Genomic DNA, 18,588 nt, shown 5'->3' with positions numbered 1-18,588 from the left:
GTTTGAAGCCAGTCCAGGCAGGGAAGTCCATAAAACTCTTATCTCCAATAAACTATTCAGAAAAAGCCAGAAATGGAACTGTGGCTCAAAGAGCTCAAAGAGCACAAAAACGCTAAGTGACAGCACCCAGGCCCTGATTTCAAGCCCTAGGACCAGCAAAAAGTTTTAAAAAAAAAAGAAGAAGAAGAAGAAGAAAAAACTAACTAATAATAAATAGTGTGACTCGACATAAGGATTAAATCCATGACTCATTTCATTATGAAAAAGAAATGTATGACTGGGTTATTTCAGGTAAAAGCCACAACCCACGTTTGGCGTAGTCAGCCAAATTCCTCCAAATTGTCTCCAAAATTGTCCTCTATCTTGGAGGACCTTGTTAACTCAGGCTTTACATTGAAGAGGCCTAATTTATAGCAAACATTACATCTTTAATTCTTAAGCATCTTCCTCCTCTTTGGCCTATCAGTCTCAGAGCAATCTTTCTGTTGTTGATTTTGTTTTGCCATGTGCCCCAATCCTATTACTTGAGTTATTGCCTCATTCCTGGGGGGTTTTAAGTGAGCCACGCAGTCTTTGTTTCAGATCTCCCAGCTAAGAATTTTAAAATGAGAACAAAGATATTGTGAAGGTTAAGTAGCATTATGTGTGGGAAAGCATCTGCTGCAGATGGGACTACCATCAGCTGGCAATGACTACCATTTTCCCTTCATCTTGCTCGTATTCCCTTGGCCAAACTTCTACCACACAGTATGGTAGTTAAGCCCGTGGGCTATAGCATTAGGAGGGTAAGCTAAAGTCCTAGTCTCTCCACCTACTAGCTTATGTGAACTTGTGAATGATATTCAGCAATTCAAAAAGAAATCCTGGGTGGGGGAGGGGAGGGAGGGATGTGGATGGCTCACCCCTGTAATCTTAGCTAATCAGGAGGCTGAGATCTGAGGATCAAGGTTCTGAGCCAGCCCATACAGGAAAGTCTATGAAACTCTTATCTCCAATTAACCACCAAAAAACCAGAAGTGAAGTTGTGGCTAAAGTGGTAGAGTGCTAGCCTTGGGCAAAAAAAGTTAAGGGAGTGCCCAGGCCTTAAGTTCAAGCCCTAAGATCAGCACATAAATAGATAGATAGATAGATAGATAGATACATACATACATACATACATAAAAATCCTGCTAAGTGAAATAAGCCAGACATAGAAAGACAAGTATGTGGCCTCACATTTACACAGAGAATCATTAAAAAGTCAAATACTAGGGGCTGGGAATGTGGGTTTGATTCCTCAGTACCACATAAACAGAAAAAGCCAAAGTGGTGCTGTGGCTCAAGTGACTTTGAGCAAAAGAAGCTCAAAGACAGTTCCCAGGCCCTGAGTCCAAGCCCCAAGATAGGCAAAAAAAAAAAAATAAACCCAAGTCAAATACTAGCTTGGTGCCAGTAGCTCATGCTTGTAGTCCTAGATAGGAGGATCAGGGTTCAAACACAGCCCAGCAGAAAAGTCTGTGAGACTCTCATTAACCACCAAAAATTCAAAAGTAGGGCTGTGACTCAAGTGTTAGACCACTAGCCTGGAGCAAAAAAAGCTCAGGGACAGTACCTAGGCCCTGAGTTCAAGCCCTATGACTGGCACATACAAAAAAAATCAAATATATAGAAGCATTGAGTAGAGTAATTAGTGCTAGAGTCTGGGAATGTGGAATATAAGGAGGTACTGGTCAAAGGATACAAACCTTTAGCTATAAAGTAAATATGTCCTATGGATCCAATATCCAGCATAGGTAGTGATAGATGTATTGCTTTGACTATAGTGAGTCTTACACCTAACTACTGCATAGTTAAATCATCTCATTAAACACTTTGAGTATACTCAATCCTTACTTGACATCTAATTTTTCTGAAGTGTTAGTTTCTTCCTCTGAAAAATTGTACCCATTGGCATAGGGTTTATGAATATTGAATGAGGTAACAATTATAAAGAGCTTAATCCAATTCAATACTTAATACTTCTCCAATTAAAGCTACATGGAATTCTGGACAGAACTTGACCCACTATATTTCCATGCAGAAGATCCTATCTAAGATCCTGAATTCTCAGAACCTGGAATCTTTGTTTGTTCTTCACAGTCCTTACTGATTCTGCTTCTACTTGCTGTCTCCTTTAGAAGAAATGTCTCCTTGCTTCCTCTTGTTTTTTACCTGGCCAGAGCCTGTTGGTGGGCCTGTGGGAACCCTCACTGACTGACCTCTTCTGGTCAGCTGATTTGCCTGGACCACTGCTAATTGTCTTCCCTCAAAGTCCTAGGGATACTCCAGAAGCCCCAGGATTCTTTACGTTCTGCTCAGAGATCCCGAATCCTGACCTCAGGGAGCCTGATTAGTCCCAGGACTGAGACAGAGTGATTTGGATCCTAGACCACCTTGATGAGCCTTGCACTGACAGGACTTGCCGATGGAACACTCTGGACATTGGTTCCAAATTGACCTGGTCCACTGTCATGTGTGATAATACTGGCACTAGGCCAAAGGTAGATGCTATGAGAACTGCTTTGTCTGGAGCTATGTTCAACCATGGCTCTTCTTTGAGTGTCTGTTGCCATTGCTCTTCTCAATAAAATCACTTAGATTTCTCTTCTTCATACTCCCACTGTGCCCCATTCCATTTTCTGGGGTAGCTAATCTTGCACTCCCACAAAAGGCACTAAGTCATTTTTTTCCTATGAGAGACTGAAACCTGAGCTTAATTTGGCCAGCATACTAGGTCTAGTGTTCAACTTGAGAATTCCAGTGTCTATCACCACCACTTACATACACACACACACACACACACACACACACACACACACACACTGAGAACACCATGGCTTACTGGTAACTTTCAGGCCCTTACCACTGAGCAATGGAAAGCCTGCACAGGGTCCCATTCTGCCATGGCTGAGATTTACAGTATTTTTGAGACAGTTCAGTACATTGTTCCACAATTACCAAATGAGTCCTCCCCCCCAAAAAAATCAACAGTCAATACAAATATTTACAGTCTGCATTGTCATTGGGGAATGGAATCTGTCTTTTCCATCAACAAAATTAAATTTGCATTACTCTTGCTCCCATGTAAAGCTATGAGAGGATTTGCATAGCATGAGAATCTCCTAGACCCTTTTCCTTAAAGAATGAACTCTATTCTTTTGGTCTCTCTTAAATGCTTTTTATTGTTGTTGGTCAATGAAAGATTAAATAAGACAAGTACCAGTGTTGCCAACAATTTTGAACTAAGTCTGTCTTAGGTGTCTGCTACATTTTTTTCCCTAATGGTTTTGCAAGTAAAAATCTAAGGCCTGACATTTCAAGTGCACAGCATTAAAAAATAATGCTGTTTGAGATGCTTTGAGTCCTCAGCAGGATGCTGAAGGCAGCTTCACTTACGAGGCCCCTCTTCCAGGCCATCCATAATAGATGCTGTCATTCCCAAGGGCCAGATTGGTGATAGGGTACTTTCCAACTATTAACCCAGACTCTCTTTAAATATTGCTGGGAGCTAATGAAGCTAGGAGCATTGAACAAAACAATGCAAAGCATCCAAATGAAAATCAAACACTTCAGAAAAAGTCTAGGTATCTGACCATGTACTAAGGTTTACTAGGTCTGGCATCTCAGTATCATGATTCATTCCAACCATTCACAGATAAGGATCCCAGCACCCTGCCATGAATAGCTCACTGCACAAACTCACATCACTGCCTGCTTTAAACTTCAATGCATCTGGTAAAGCAGTGCCAAAGGCAACTGGTCCCCAAAGGAAGATCTTCCATACCATCGCTTAAGTAGGGAGACCTAATCTTTTCTTAAATTAAAATTAATAAAACAATAATAAAAGCAAAGTCATTCTACTAAACTAAAATGTAAGAGTAAAAAAAAAAAAAACCACAGTCTGGATAGGCCTAGGTGCCAGTGGCTCATGCTTATAATCCTAGTTATTCAGGAGGTTAAGACCTGAGGATATGGTCAAAGCCATCCTGAGCAGAAAAGTTCATGAGATTCTTCTCTCCAATTAACACACACACACACACACACAGAGGGGGGCCTGGATTACTATTACTAGCTTATATAGGAGATGTCTGGCCATTTTGTGAGGTTCTTATATGTCATGGTGGGTTTCTGCAAGGCATGGTAGCTAAAACTTGACTTTCTGGATACTTGGGAGACTGAGATTGGAGAATCATGGTTAGAAGCCAGCCCAGGCCAGGAACCAGTGGCTCATACCTGTAATCCTAGCTACTCAGGAAGCTGAGATCTGAGGATGGTGGATTGAAGCCAGCCAGGGCAGGAAAGTCTGTGAGACACTTATCTCCAATTAATCACAGAGAAAGCCAGAAGTGGTGCTATGGCTCAAGTGGTAGAGTATTAACCTTGAGCAAAAAGGAGCTCAGGGATAGCGCCCAAGCCCAGAGTTCAAGCCCCAGGATTGACCAAAAAAAAAAAAGAAGAAGAAGCTTGGGAGACCCAATTTCAACCAATGACTGATAGATCATAATAACATGCCTGTTATTCCCAGTAATACAGGACTCAACATCACTCACTATGGGAGCAGTGGTGAAAGGGGAAGAGGAAAGGGAGGGAGAGAGGGAAGGAGGGAAAAAAGGAGAATTTTTTCCTCCTGGAGAAAAGTGCGTTGGAAATTTCATGTAAACTCGAGCCAGAACCATCATTCCATGAGCCTGGGAACCCTCTACACTGGACACATTCTGATGTTTTGCCAAAAAGAAGAGAAATAGTTTCAACTAGCAAGCCTCACGTTTACATATTGTCACCAATTAATCAGAAACAATGGAAGTTTTTAAATAAAAGAAAATGGTTTTTCAAAAGATATGGCCAGGGAAGAATAGAACATTAAAGGGAAATGTATTAAGAAGGGGCTGGGAAGGTGGCTCAATGATAGAGTGCTTGCCTCTCATGCATGAGGCCCTGGATTCGATTCCTCAGCACCACATAAACAGAAAAAGCTGGAAGTGGCACTGTGGCTCAAGTGATAGAGGGCTACCCTGGAACTGAGCTGAGGGACAGGGCCCAGGCCCAGAGTTCAAGCCCCACGACCAACCTAAAAAATGTACTAAGAAGTGGAATTAGTTATTAGAGAATAAATACCTGAATCAACAAAAATATATATTCACAATGCACAAAATTATAAGGACCCTGCAAAGTAGATATAGGAGATCATAGTTTTGTGGCATTCTTTAGCATCAGACTTCAAATTTTAATAATTATTTTCATCAGAGTAAGAATGGCATTAGTTTAAATTGTTGCCCATTTCTACATGCATTGATTCACTCTGTAAACATGTTGACATAGTAATGGTAATAAGAACAAAATATTATTACTAGGCATAGTTCCATGTACTTACGTGCTTTAAATTAATCATAGCAATCCAATATAGAATATCATATCATCTTCATTTCACAGAGAAGGATATCAGAATTTGAAGAGATTAAACATTACCTTAAATCATAAAATTGCTGTTTGCCCAAGCTTGAACTGCAGAATTTGCAAGCCTATGTGATTTGACCTGGAAACTTGGCAATTACAAAGCCAAGCTTTCCCAAGATTAGGGCATTGGTAAGTAATAAATTAAAACTGAGCTTATAACAACTCAGCGATTTCATGTATTTTTTTGCAGAAACTAGGGGGAGTTCTCAGAATACAAGGATCAATTGATTTATTTTAATAGATGTTAATAACCTGTGCTTTATGCTATAAAGAAATGCCAGTAATGTATCACGATTTGTTCTGCTTATTCCCCTTTACTCTTCTCTTTGTCAAGGAAGCTAGTGGCTTCCCTTGTAGCTGCTGTTCAGTTAAAAAATAATAGTGCAATGCCAGGCCCTGGTGGCTCATGCCTATAATTCTAGCTACACAGGAGGCTGAGATTGGAGGATCACAGTTCAAAGCTAACCTGGGCTGGAAAGTCCATAAGACCCTTATCTCCACTTAACCAGCAAAAAAACCAGAAGTGGCACTGTGGCTCAATGGTAGAGTACTAGTCTTGAGCAAAAAGCTAAGAGATAATGCCCAGACTAAGTTCAATAATGGTACAGTATCATGTTGGATGGTCCTCTGCTTCAGGAGGTTGAGATAGGAAGGAAAATAGCTCAAGGTCAGCCTTAGAAAAATGTTCATGGGACCCTATCTTACTCAATAAAAAATCTACAGTATGAATTATAAATAGAAGGATCATAGTCCAGGCCTGCCTGCGCATAAACCTGAAACTATATTCAAAAAATAGCAGAAGAAGGAAGGGCTGTGGGTGTAGCTCATGTTAAGGTACCTGTTTAACAAGGGCAAAGCCCTGAGTTAAAACCCAATGTCAATAATAATAATATAAGAACAACAACAATGATATAGTACACAAAAATGTTCAAGTAATATGTGTGATTTTCACTGTTGGCTGCTTGCTTTTGGTTGCAGTGGCAGACTTTGTTCTTACTGTTATCATTGCTGTGGTGGTTAACTTTATGTATGAGAGAATTCTCTCTTCTGAAGAGGTCAATTTTTTTTCTTAATAATTGATCAGATGAGACTCACCCACATGGACTGAAAGTCCATTATTTAACTATTAGTCTTATAGACCCTTATGAAGACGTCTAGAATGATGTTTAAACATATAGCTGATACCATGACCTAGCCATGTAGTCTGGGGACATGATGACAGGGGTGGAGGGGAGCAGGCAGGAAGAGACAGAGACACAGAGCGAGACAGAGCATGGAGAATCATGTTCCTCCATCTCTGTTGTTGTTTCAAAGCTTAGTGCCATATCTGGGTCTGTTCACTGGCACTTGCGTTCCTCCTCACTCCTGGCTTTATATTATCCTTCCTAGTTTCAATTTCTTTTCTGTGGGGAACACAGGTAGCAAAGATGGCCCTGAGAGGAAGTTGAGTGGGCAGAGCCGGATTTGTTTAGGTTCAGTGTGCAAACAACTCATGGAAGCTTAGGTGCATGTTAAGGTATGGCCTTTCAGTGATTGGTTGGTTCCATTTCCTCCCCTCCCACGCAGTCTTTTGCTTTATAAAGGGGATGCTCCCTGCTGCGTCTGATTGTCTCCAGGGCTAAGGGAGGCTGGGGAACCGGCTAGGGGCCACACTTCGCACTTACCTTTCCTCGACCTCATCCAAAGACAGACAAAGACCCAACACTTTTCATCTCATTTTCTTTACTTCTGGACCTATTATTTAAGCCATGTTTTATTCTGTAGAGTTTATGCAAGAGGCTTTGGATATAGTCTGGCAGAGGTAGAAATAAGCAGAGTGCATACAATGTTTACCTACAACCTATCACTGGAGGCATTCAGAAAAGCTCTAAATAATGACTTAATCAGCCTGGATAAAAGTATACAACTTATAATTCTGAAAAGTGACTTGTCCATATGAATTAGTGGTATTCACGATACGTTTAAATTCTGGAATTTTGTAAGTTTATCCTAAGGGAAATAATCAGAAATGTGGATTATATTTAAATAGTCTTATTTTTAATTGCAAAAGTGAAAAACCAACTTAAAGGTCTTGTCAAAGGAGAACCCAATTTTAAAAGCAGCCATTCAAAGAATGTTAAATGCTAAGGGAAAACTGCTCACATTATTATGCTTACTAAAGCAGCAGAATACACATGATTCTAATTATGTTGTTAAATGCTTAGAAAAAGATTGGAGTTCTATTTTAGCAAAGGAAAACTCTGGGAAGTGGTATTATGAGTCCATCATTCTTATCTAATGTTTTGCTTTCTTCTTTTTATGATTCTGGGAGTATAATAGATTTCCAATCTGACAGGGAAAGGGAAGAAGACAGTAGATGTAGAGATAGGTTATTGGATAAATTATTGTTCAGCGCTAACAATTTGTGCGTAGGACATTAGCCCTTGGTAAAAAGCTTTGTGTATGACAGATTCCAATAGGTACAGAAAGATTGAGCCAACCAGCTGAAAGGTGAAGAGTGGAAAGGAAGATTCCAGAATGGACTCTTGTTTGAGATTTAAAAAAAAAATTTCATGACAGAATTTCATGACACCAGCATAATCTACTCCACAATTTCGTCCAGGGCAAGTCCAGCTGGAGCATTAAGTAGGACAGAACAAACTGTAATGTTTGAAAGCAAACATTACAGTCTGTGCTGGGGTGAACAGAAGGTGGCCATGACCATGACCTCATTTCAGACAAGCACAGATGTCTATGCATTTGAATAATGTATTTGCAAGGGATGGAGATAAATGTCTTCTTTCTGTAAATACAGAGAGGGTGATCCCTTGAGACTTTTACTCAATCCATGATTTCCTTAAATTCGACCTCTTGAACATCACCAACTGAATAAAAGTTAGTTATGACACAAAGCCAAATCTTGACGAACCTAAACTCTGAAGGAGGAATCAAAAGTAAAAGGAAGCCAGACACTGGTGGCTTGTATCTGTAATCCTAGCTCCCCAAGAGGCTAAGATCTGAGGATCATGGTTCAAAGCCAAGCCAGGTAGAAAAGTCCATAGGACTTGTATCTCCAATTAACCAGCAAAAAACTAGAAGTGGAGCTGTAGCTCAAGTGGCAGAGCACCAACCTTGATTGAAAAAGCTAAGTAAGAGGACAAAGGCTCTGAGTTCATGCCCTTGTACTGGCACAAAAAGATAAAAATAAAACAAGAGCAGACCTGTGGGATGGAGAGCTGTGGGACAAGATACAGGGTGGATCCTTGGCTGGAACCGAGCAAAGTCAACAACAGAAGGGCAGAGAGGAGAAGGAGGGGCTTGAGCACCACTTGAGCACCACTCTGGGTGGCTGAGAATTTGCCTTAGGAGAGGCAGGAAAGAGATTTGCTGGGAGAGGAGGGAGGGATAATATGGAAAGGCTGGCAATGGAGAGCTCTGTTGAGGTAGTACAAATCGTTTAGATAAGAAAAGTAGGCTGCACCTAGACCCTGAAGAAAGCTGCAGGACAAGGTGGGGAAAAGGAAGGGAGGCTGTGTGGATTTTCTTTCATGTTAGACCCCTGTGGATTATTAATTTTTGGAATAGACTGTTTTAGGAAAATTTGCCTGGTATCACTGGGACCGCCACGGTTTTGTCCCATTTGGGCATGTTGTTATAAAGATAAACTTAGCCAGGTGTGGTGTGTAGAACAGTGTATTACACACATACAGAAATGGACAAGAATCCTATCCGTTGCAAGTGTGTGGGATGATGTTTTGGACACATTCTTTCCAGAAACTGACAAGAACCCCATCAGCACCTTGGCCAGAGACTCTGCCAAAAACAACTTCCAGCCACAAGTGGAGTGGTGAAAAGGAAAAAGGCTTTGAAGCTAAACAAAATTAATTAAAGGTCTGGCCTTATCGATCATTGCCAAATTACTTTACCCATCTTCATCTGTGGAATGCACATTAGTTCCTGACCCTCTCTATTTGTCTATCAAACTATTAAAGTACACACTTGTAATCCTAGCAAGTGGGAGACTAAGGCAGGAGAGTCAAGTTCAAGGCCAGCTTGGACTATACAGTGAGACTCCACCTCAAAAACACAAAACCAAAAACTGCTAAAGCAAAACCACTGATGCCTGATCTTGTATAATGTTTTTGGGTGACTTGGAAAATGTCTTTACTATAGATACCCCAAACAAAAAGGGATGGTAAGGGGAAACAAAGAAAGAGGCAATAATGCTTGATAAGAAATGTACTCATTACCTTGCTTGTGTAATTGTAACCCCTCTGTACAGTATTTCACAATAAAAAACTTATTAATAATAAAAACAATCATGCTAAACTTAGAATATATTTTTAATTAAAAAAATGTATCTTGCTGGGCATTGGTGACTCACACCTATAGTCCTAGCTATTCAGAAGACTGAGATATGAGGATCATAGTTCAAAGCCAATCCAGGCAAGAAAGTCCTTGAGACTCTTATCTCCAATTAACCACCAAAAAGTCTGAAGTGGAGCTATGGCTCAAGTGATAGAGTGCTAGCCTTAGGCAAAATAGTTCCAGGACAGTGTCCCGGTCCTTTTGTTAATTCCTTCCAAACCAACCTGATAAGCAGTGTTGTGTGTGAGCTGAAAGGTGTGCAACATCCAAAGGATAAGGACGTATTTCAAAATTTGCCTTTCTCCTTCCAAAAGAACTGGCTTCCCAGGTCTTCAAAAAAATTGGCTTTCCAGGTCTTTTTCCCAAGGGAAAGAGGAAACAAACCCCAGATTCTTAGAAAGGCAAGGGAGGGAAAGAGACACTAAGAAAAGCTAGCTGGTTGAAAGTGGCGGATGGTTTTATTTGTGCTGTAATGAAGGTTGTGCATCACCTGGTACAGACTGGCTCTTTTCCAGAGGGGGCGTGTGTTTGAGTGTGTGCAGGCACACGCGCGCGTGGAGAGTATGCAGTGTGGAAAGTACGTGTGTCTGAGTGTAGACGTGTGTGAGCAAGTGGATGTGTAAACCAGTATTTAGAGCTTGGTGTGTGAACTGTGTGTGGTGTGCAATGTTGGTGTGTAAGGAGTGTGAGCGTGGACAGCGCTGGTGTGCACCTGTGTGTGCACGGTAGAGTGCGCAGTGTGAGGAAATGTGAGTGTGGATGGTGTGCAGCGTGGCAAGCGCGAAGTGCGCACCAAGTTTGGAGTGTTGTGTGTGCGCGCACAAGCGCCGCGAAGCGTGTGCATGCAGCACCCCGTGCAAGCGCGGCGGGATCTGAGTACGCGGCGGGCGGGGCCCCGCAACTCCTTTACTCACTTTCTCGTCTCGCGCCCCGCGCTCCCCACGCCCCCCCCTCCAGCCGCCATGCCCACGCCCCGCGCTCGCCCCCGCCGCCGTGCCCGCGCCCCGCGCTCCCCCCCCCCCCCGCCGCCGTGCCCGCGCCCCGCGCACCCCCCTCCAGCCGCCATGCCCACGCCCCGCGCTCGCCCCCGCCGCCGTGCCCGCGCCCCGCGCTGCCCCCCCCCGCGGCCGTGCCCGCGCCCCGCGCTCCCCCCCCGCCGCCGTGCCCGCGCCCCGCGCTCCCCCCCCCCGCCGCCGTGCCCGCGCCCCGCGCTCGCCCCCGCCGCCGTGCCCGCGCCCCGCGTTCCCCCCCCCCGCCGCCGTGCCCGCGCCCCGCGCTCGCCCCCGCCGCCGTGCCCGCGCCCCGCGCCCCCCCCCCCGCCGCCGTGCCCGCGCCCCGCGCTCCTCCCCCCGCCGCCGTGCCCGCGCCCCGCGCTCCCCCCCCCCGCCGCCGTGCCCGCGCCCCGCGCCCCCCCCCCGCCGCCGTGCCCGCGCCCCGCGCTCCCCCCCCCGCCGCCGTGCCCACGCCCCGCGCTCCCCCCCCCCGCCGCCGTGCCCGCGCCCCGCGCTCCCCCCCCCCCGCCGCCGTGCCCGCGCCCCGCGCCCCCCCCCCCCCCGCCGCCGTGCCCGCGCCCCACGCTGCCCCCCCCGCCCCCCGCCGCCGTGCCCGCGCCCCGCGCTCCCCCTCGCCGCTGAGCTGCGCCGCGTGCGGGCCAGGCCGGGCTGGGCGGCAGGCGGGCGGGCGGGAGCGCGGGGTGCCGAGCGCGGCGGTCGAGGGCCGGGCGGGCCGGGAGAGGCGGGCGCAGGCCTCGCGGGGCGGCCGCGGACATGTGCAGGATGTCCTTCAAGGTGAGCGCTGGGCGTTTGGGGCTCTGGGGGCGGAAGTGGGGGAGTGCGGGGACCTGCACCCCGCGCCAGCTGGAGCCGCAGGCCTCCGGGGTCCCCAGCTGCGGGCCAGGCGAGGGAGGCAGCGGCGGGGCTGAGATGCGCCTGGGGGGACAGGGGGGTCTGTGGTTTGCCCGAGGGCATTGGGAGCTGAAGGCTGCGGTGGGTGGCGGGGCTGGGCGGCGGGTCCGCACGCGCTAACTTGGAGGGCGGGGACAGGCCAGGGACCAACGCCTCCCTGCAGCCGCAGTGTGCGGCCGCGTCCCGACGCGCACTCCTGCACCCACCGCCACCGCCACCAGAGCACTTTTTCTGAGCACTGCAGCCGCGTGGAGGTGCATTTGATGACCAGGCGTCCGTGTCAAGAGGAGCCTTGTGTTAAAAGAGTTCATTGGAGTCAAGCTATGTAATCCCCAGGTGAAAGCGGGGCGCCCATTGATTTGTCTAAACTGAAAAAGGTTTTGATAAAATCATAGCTAACTGGATTGAGCTGGACCCGCGCTCCGGAAGGACTGTGGGACCGTGCGCTGCGCGGCCCTCCTTTTCTTAAAATGGGTAAACTAAGGCAGAGAGAAGTCAAATAACCGTTTCACAGTCTTGCAGATAAAGTTAGTGTTGAGAAAACGCAAGCATGCAGGACCGCCGGGAATGACAGGGCGAGATTTGCACATCAGAAAGATCTGGCGTCAGCTTTCAGAGAGGCCAAGCTGGGAGACCAATCAGGACGGTGTCATGGCCATCTCCTTAAGAATAGTAATGGTCCAGAAGTCAGGGAGGGAGGGAGGAGGTAGACAGATGTGAATGAGTTAAAATTTTGTCTTAAAAAAAATGTTTAACTTGGTGTTAGGGAAGGCAAGCGGAGGGAAGATGAAAACTATGGTTTGGGATAAAGTTTTTGCGGATGGATGGGAATCCAAGCAGAGGTGTCTGTTAGACTTGTGAACCTGAACCTCAGGAGGAAGTCTAGGTGTTAGAGATGAAATTTTGGAGAGACCGTGAAAATGAATGGGCATGCCCAGCGATGACAAAAATCTCAGAGATCAAAATTTCAGAATGAGCAGTGTCAGGTACAGTGGCTCAAACCTGTAATCCCAGCTGGGTAGGAGGTATAGGTAGGATTGTGGTCTTTGGCTGGCTTGTGGGCAAAATAAATTTAAGACCCACACTCTACAATTGTCTAAAGTGAGTCAGGGCTCATGTGGTGCCCGTGTACCACAAACAAAGAAAGAAGCTGTTGCCTGATGGCTCACTCCTGTAATCCTAGGCACTCAGGAAACTGAGATCTGAGGATCACAGTTCAAAGCCAGCCTGGGCAGGAAAGTCTGTGAGACTCTTTTCTCCAATTAACACATAAAAAGCTGAGAGTGATGCTGTGGCAAGTGATTGAATGCTGGCCTTGAGCAAAAGAAGCTTAGGGACAGTACCCAGGCCTTAAGGAAGGAAGGAAGGAAGGTTAGTATAAGAAAACCCACTGAGAAAATAAGATAAAGAAAATTTAGTCTTTCAATAAAGATGAGGAGACAGCATAGTAAATAAGCTAAGAATGAAAACATTGTTTTAGTAACAGAATAGCACTGCTGACCCTACAAAAAACAGTTTCAGTGAGGTGTCAGGTTTAGGAGCCAGACTTCAGTAGCTTCAATGGAGAGTAGGTAGAAATTCAGCAAGAATGAAGTGGTCGTGGAGGGGGGTGGGGTAGGGAGGTGGTTTAAGGCAGTGGCTACAACAGGGACACAGAATTGAGAATTGTGGGGAGGTGGAAGATTTTGTTGATGTTTTTGTTTGCTTCACAGTGGTAGAAATTTGAGAATTTTTAAATGTTGATAACAAATTTAAGAAGACAGCTCAGTTTTAAAATTGGGTGAGGATCTGAATAGACCTGACTCCCAAGAAGATGTACAGATGGCCAACAAACACCTAAAAGATAAAAAGTTGCTCAATGTTATTTGCTATCAGGAAGCTGAAAATCAAAACTGCAATGAGATGAGATTCCCGCTACAAGCCTCCCCTCCTCCACACACACAATAGGATAGCTAATCAACACAATATTGACAGGTGTTGGCAAGGATGTGAAGAAATTGGAACCCTCATACATTACTCATAGGAATGTAAAATAACGCAGTACTTAAAAAAAATTGAAGCCAGCACTGTGCACTGGCTGGGCACTGGTAGCTCACACCTGTAATCCTACCTATTCAGGAGACTGAGATTTAAGGATCAGGGTTCAAAGCCAGCCCAGGAAGAAAATCTGTGAGACTCCTATCTCCAGTTAACCACCAAAAAACCAGAAGTGGTAGTGGTAGAGCACTAGCCTTGAACAAAAGCTCTCAAGGACAGTGCCCAGACCACAAGTTCAACCTCCATGTCTGACAAAAAGAAAAGAAAGAAAGATTTGGTCTGTTTCAAAAGTTACCATATGATGCAGTAATTCTCCTTGATATATGCCCAAGCTAAGTGAAACTAGATGTTCACACAAAAATATGTATCTCTTTCTCTGCATATTATTAGTGTTCATAATAATCAAAAGCTGGAAACAATCCTAATGTCTATCAACTAACAGAACAGTATGTAATGTAAATGACATAGATTGGAAGGCTGAAAGAACAGACATTAATTTCTTATCATTCCAGGGCCTGGGAAGTCCAAGATCAAGGTGCTAGCAGATTTGGTGTGTGATGAGGACTTTTTCTAGTGTTGTAGCATGTCACTGATAGCTGTTTCTTCATATCATGGAGAGAGAAGATGCCAGAGTTTCCTCCTCCTCTTAAAAGGGCACTAATCCTTACATTGTGGGGTCTCCTTCAAGACCTCATCTCAACATAATCCACTCCCAAAGACCAGCTTCTATGATATACCATCACAGTGGAACTAAGACTTCAACAGAGGAGTTTAGGAGAACACACCCATTTAATCGATAATACTCCCTGGCTTCTCAAAATGTATGGATGGCCTCAAGCCGGGCACTGGTGGCTCATGCTGTAATCGTAGCTACTCAAGAGTCTGAGATCTGAGGATTATGGTTGGAAACCAGTCCAGGCAGGATTCTTACCTCCAATAGCCTACCAAAACAAAAAGCTAGAAGTGGAGCTGTGGCTTTAGTAGTAAAGCTTTAGCCTTGAGTAAACAGAAGCTCAGGGATAGTGCGCAAGCCCTGAGTTCAAGCCCCAGGACCAGCACAAACACACCATGCAAAATTCATGACCTTCTTACCTGAAAAATATATTCATTCCACTTCAACAATCCTAGAAGACTTGATTTGTTGCAATATCAGCTCTAAAGTCAAAGTCACACTGAAATACCATTTCAATCCAAAACAGGTGACTCAAGATTCAATTTGCCCTAAGAGAATTTTCTCTCTCGCTGTGAATCTGCAAAAAGTTCCGAACTTCCAAAATGCAGTTGCAGGCTAGGCATGAGACAGCCACTTGCATTCCACAAGGGAGGGATAGAAAACAAGGGTGTTAGGTCCCAAGCAAGCCTAAACCCTGGCAAGATAGTTACCATTAGATGTTAAGGATGGAGAATGACAGATGCTCGTCTAGACTCATTGAGACAGCATCATTGTCCTCAAGACATTGGTGGTTATAACTTTAACATGTGAATCTGGAGAGGTCACAAACAATTGGTCCATAACATGGGATAGCCATAGCATAGAATACCATTCAGCAATAAAAAAGAATGAAGCAATAATTACATGCTACAACATGGGTGGACTTTGAAAACATGTGAGTTGATGCGAGCCAAATACAAAAGACCACATCTTGTTTGAAATGTCCTGGAACATGATTGTTAATAGATAATAATCAGTCTGCGGTCTCTTTGGGGGATGATGAAATATCCTAGAATAGATGGTTGGATGATATACAACCTTAAGAATATATCAAAATACACCAAATGGTATGCTTTGAAAGGATGAATTGCTTCTTAATCAGAAATGGTTTTTAAATGATAGCAAGAGATTAGAGGGGGACATTTGTGTGTTGGGTGCCGCAATTCCTCAAGGGATTGGAAGGAGTACTTAGAAAGGTCGGGGAGGCCTCTCCCATTAGGACAAAGGGGAAGAGAGGAAGCTGGACATTGATGCATTGTAAGGTGCTGTGAGGACTGGGTGGATAGGAAAGATCCCACCTGGCTAGGTGTTACACTACTAGGTGAGGTGACATAGTGGATAAGAATGTGGGATGGTCCAATTGGGGGGAGAGCGAATTTGGCCAGGGAGGGGTGTCTGAAAGCCAGGAAGGTGCATTTCTCACTCCAGTGTTAGTGTGCGAGAGGACTCTATTAAGGGCTGCTGGGGAGGCTGTGGCTGGAAAAGCTCTGTGCTAGGTTAAGGAGGAAGAGGAGTTTTCCTCTCCCTTTCTATTTACCATGGGATGGAGTTCTAGAAGGCATTGAGGGGAGGTCTGAGGGTTCAGAATTTCAGACCGATTGAAGATTTAGCTTTCCACACTCCCTACCCACCACCTCTCATTGTATCAACTATATTAAAATGTACCCACAAGCTAGGAGCCGTAGTCTTATGCCTATAATACTAGCTATCAAGAGGCTAAATTCTAGAGGATTACAGTTCAAAGCCAGCCTAGGGCCAAAAAGCCCATGAGACTCCACTTCCAAAATAACCATAAAAAAGACAGAGTGAAAATGGCTCAAATAGTAGGTAGAGTGCCAGCATTGCAAGCAAGGCAAACAAGCAAACTGAGCAAGAAAGAAGTCTGAGTTCAAACCCCAGTACTTAGAAATGGTATACCCACAGATCACAATAATAAAAGACATTGTAAATTTTAAGGGATGTTTTAAAATATTGCCTTTTAAATGATTTCGCTATAATCAGCTAATTTATCTTTAGACCACGATTTTTCTGCTGTTTTCATCTATAATCAGTAATTCTTCCAATTAGGAGAAAAATCTGACCTGAAAACTGTGTTCATGGGTCACTGGTATTTTATGCATACCAAATTTAGTGATTATTAACAAAGTTGACAAGATGTTTTGTAGCTATTCAATTAATGCTTCAGTTTGAGAGCCAGAAATTCATTTTTTTTATTTTTCTAGCACTCACGTCCTCCAAAGATTTATAAATTCCAGGCACTAGGTCTGCAGAGGCTACCTGTCAAGAAGCTCAGCATTGGATGGTGTATGGGAGTGTAAGTCCCTCTCCAGGCTCTTCATGATGCATGTCTGAGGGGCTGTTTGCATCTGAAGCCCACAGCACCCCTCTGTTAGTTACATCTTCATCCTGCTGCTAGAGTCTCTTCTTTTTGTCAAACCTAGGCCTAGATGAGCCCTTTGCTACTGAGCTCCAAGCCCTGGCCTGTAACAGTCACTTCTCATTGGTGTCAGCTTGCCTCCAGCAACCTTCTTTCCATAATTGGCAACTCCTAATTTGTTCTGGTTGAAGAAATAGATACATCTGTTAGAATTTTTTTAAGTAAAAGGATTCACAGAGTGCAAATCTGAGCCTTCTTGTAATAAAGTACACAGATTCTAATACCTTGATTTTTGGGGGGCAGGGGGAGGGCAGGGCTACTGGACTTAAACTCAGAGCTTGGGCACTGTCCCTTAGCTTTTTCACTTAAGGCTGGCACTCTGCCACTTGAGCCATATCCCTAGCATTTTGCTGATTAATTGGACATAAGTCTCATGGACTTTTCTGCCCTGGCTGCTTTCAACCTCAATCCTCAGATCTCTGCTTCCTAGGTAGGTAGGATTGTAAACATGAGCCACTAGCCCCCAGTGATTTTTAAATTTTATAACAACTGTTTTAACCCTTGAAAGCTTTGCTTTTCAGGGCTGAAGTTGCCAGAAGCCATAGGCAAGCCAGGCACGGAGAAGGTTACCAGCAGAGGGAATATCACTTGCAGCTGATCAGATATCTGGGTATTTGTAGAGTGTGTTTTAGCCAGGAAGGTAAAGCATCTCTTTGTCAAGTCTCGTGTGTGTGACAGAAGCCAGTCATAACTGGACTGGAAGTACAGGAACCTGCGTGCTGATCCCGGCCTGGAGGCATCACGCACTTCAGTTTACCGGGTCAGCCTAAATAGTATTTGGATAAGCCACAAGAAAATAAATGAACAAAGCCATACCTTTTTGACAGCTCTGATACATCACACTCCATTTCATTCACACACTTGAAAGTATTCCTTTGTAGTAATTTCAAAGCTGTGCAACTATTTGCAAAATACATTTTACCACATTTTCATCTCTGCCAAAGGAAAACTCACCCACTAGCTGTCACTATTACCCCAAGCCCTCTTTAGACAATTGCTAATCTGCTGTCTTTTCCTGTAAATTTGCTTTATTCTTTTTTTTTTGCCAGTCCTGGGGCTTGAACTCAGGGCCTGGGCACTATTGCTGAGCTTGTTTTGCTCAAGGCTAGCACTCTACCACTTGAGCCCCAGCACCTCTTCCGACTTTTTTTTTTTTCTGTGTATATACTACTGTGGAATTGAACTCAAGGCTTCATGCATGCTAGGCAAGCACTCTACCACTAAGCTATATTTCCAGCCACAAATTTGCTTTATTCTGAATATGCATGTGTTTAAACAGATTTTATACATGGTATTGAGTTCTGAGTTTGGCATTTCTGGTGTTACATGGGCTATCTCTAATGCCCAGGAGAACCATTTACTTTTTCTCCTCAGTTTCTTGCCATGGACGTATAATGACACTGACCTTCTTGATTTTAGGCTTAATGTTCATCATGTATTCTGGAAATTTCAAATACTTAGCATAAAATGAATAGAATATTATAGAAAATGCCTTTTTTTTTTTGCTGGTTTCAGGGCTTGAACCCTGGACCTGGACACTGTCCCTGAGCTTCTTTTGCTCAAGGCTAGCACTCTACTACTTGAGCCACAGTGCCACTTCCAGGTTTTTCTAAGTAGTTTATTGGAAATAAGAGTCTCATGACTTTCCTGTTCAGTCTGGCTCCAAACTGCAGTCCTCA

General features: G+C 44.6%; 1 protein-coding gene across 1 annotated transcript in view; it reads left to right on the top strand.

Annotated features, from left to right (window-relative positions):
* The first annotated feature begins 11,559 nt into the window (after positions 1-11,559).
* Ankrd29 (ankyrin repeat domain 29) overlaps positions 11,560-18,588 on the top strand; it is a 57,434-nt gene continuing 50,405 nt past the window's right edge. Inside the window, exon 1 of the mRNA XM_042675210.1 lies at positions 11,560-11,606. Within this exon, the coding sequence (XP_042531144.1) occupies positions 11,586-11,606 (21 nt within the window). The 5' untranslated portion in view covers positions 11,560-11,585. The remainder of the gene's footprint in view (positions 11,607-18,588) is intronic.

This window comes from Dipodomys spectabilis, unplaced genomic scaffold (assembly GCF_019054845.1).
Source record: "Dipodomys spectabilis isolate Male_0828 unplaced genomic scaffold, ASM1905484v1 ptg000024l, whole genome shotgun sequence".
NCBI classification, from domain to species: Eukaryota; Metazoa; Chordata; class Mammalia; order Rodentia; family Heteromyidae; genus Dipodomys; species Dipodomys spectabilis.
Note: the sequence above shows the minus strand (reverse complement) of the source record. Positions and strands in the feature narration are given on the sequence as shown.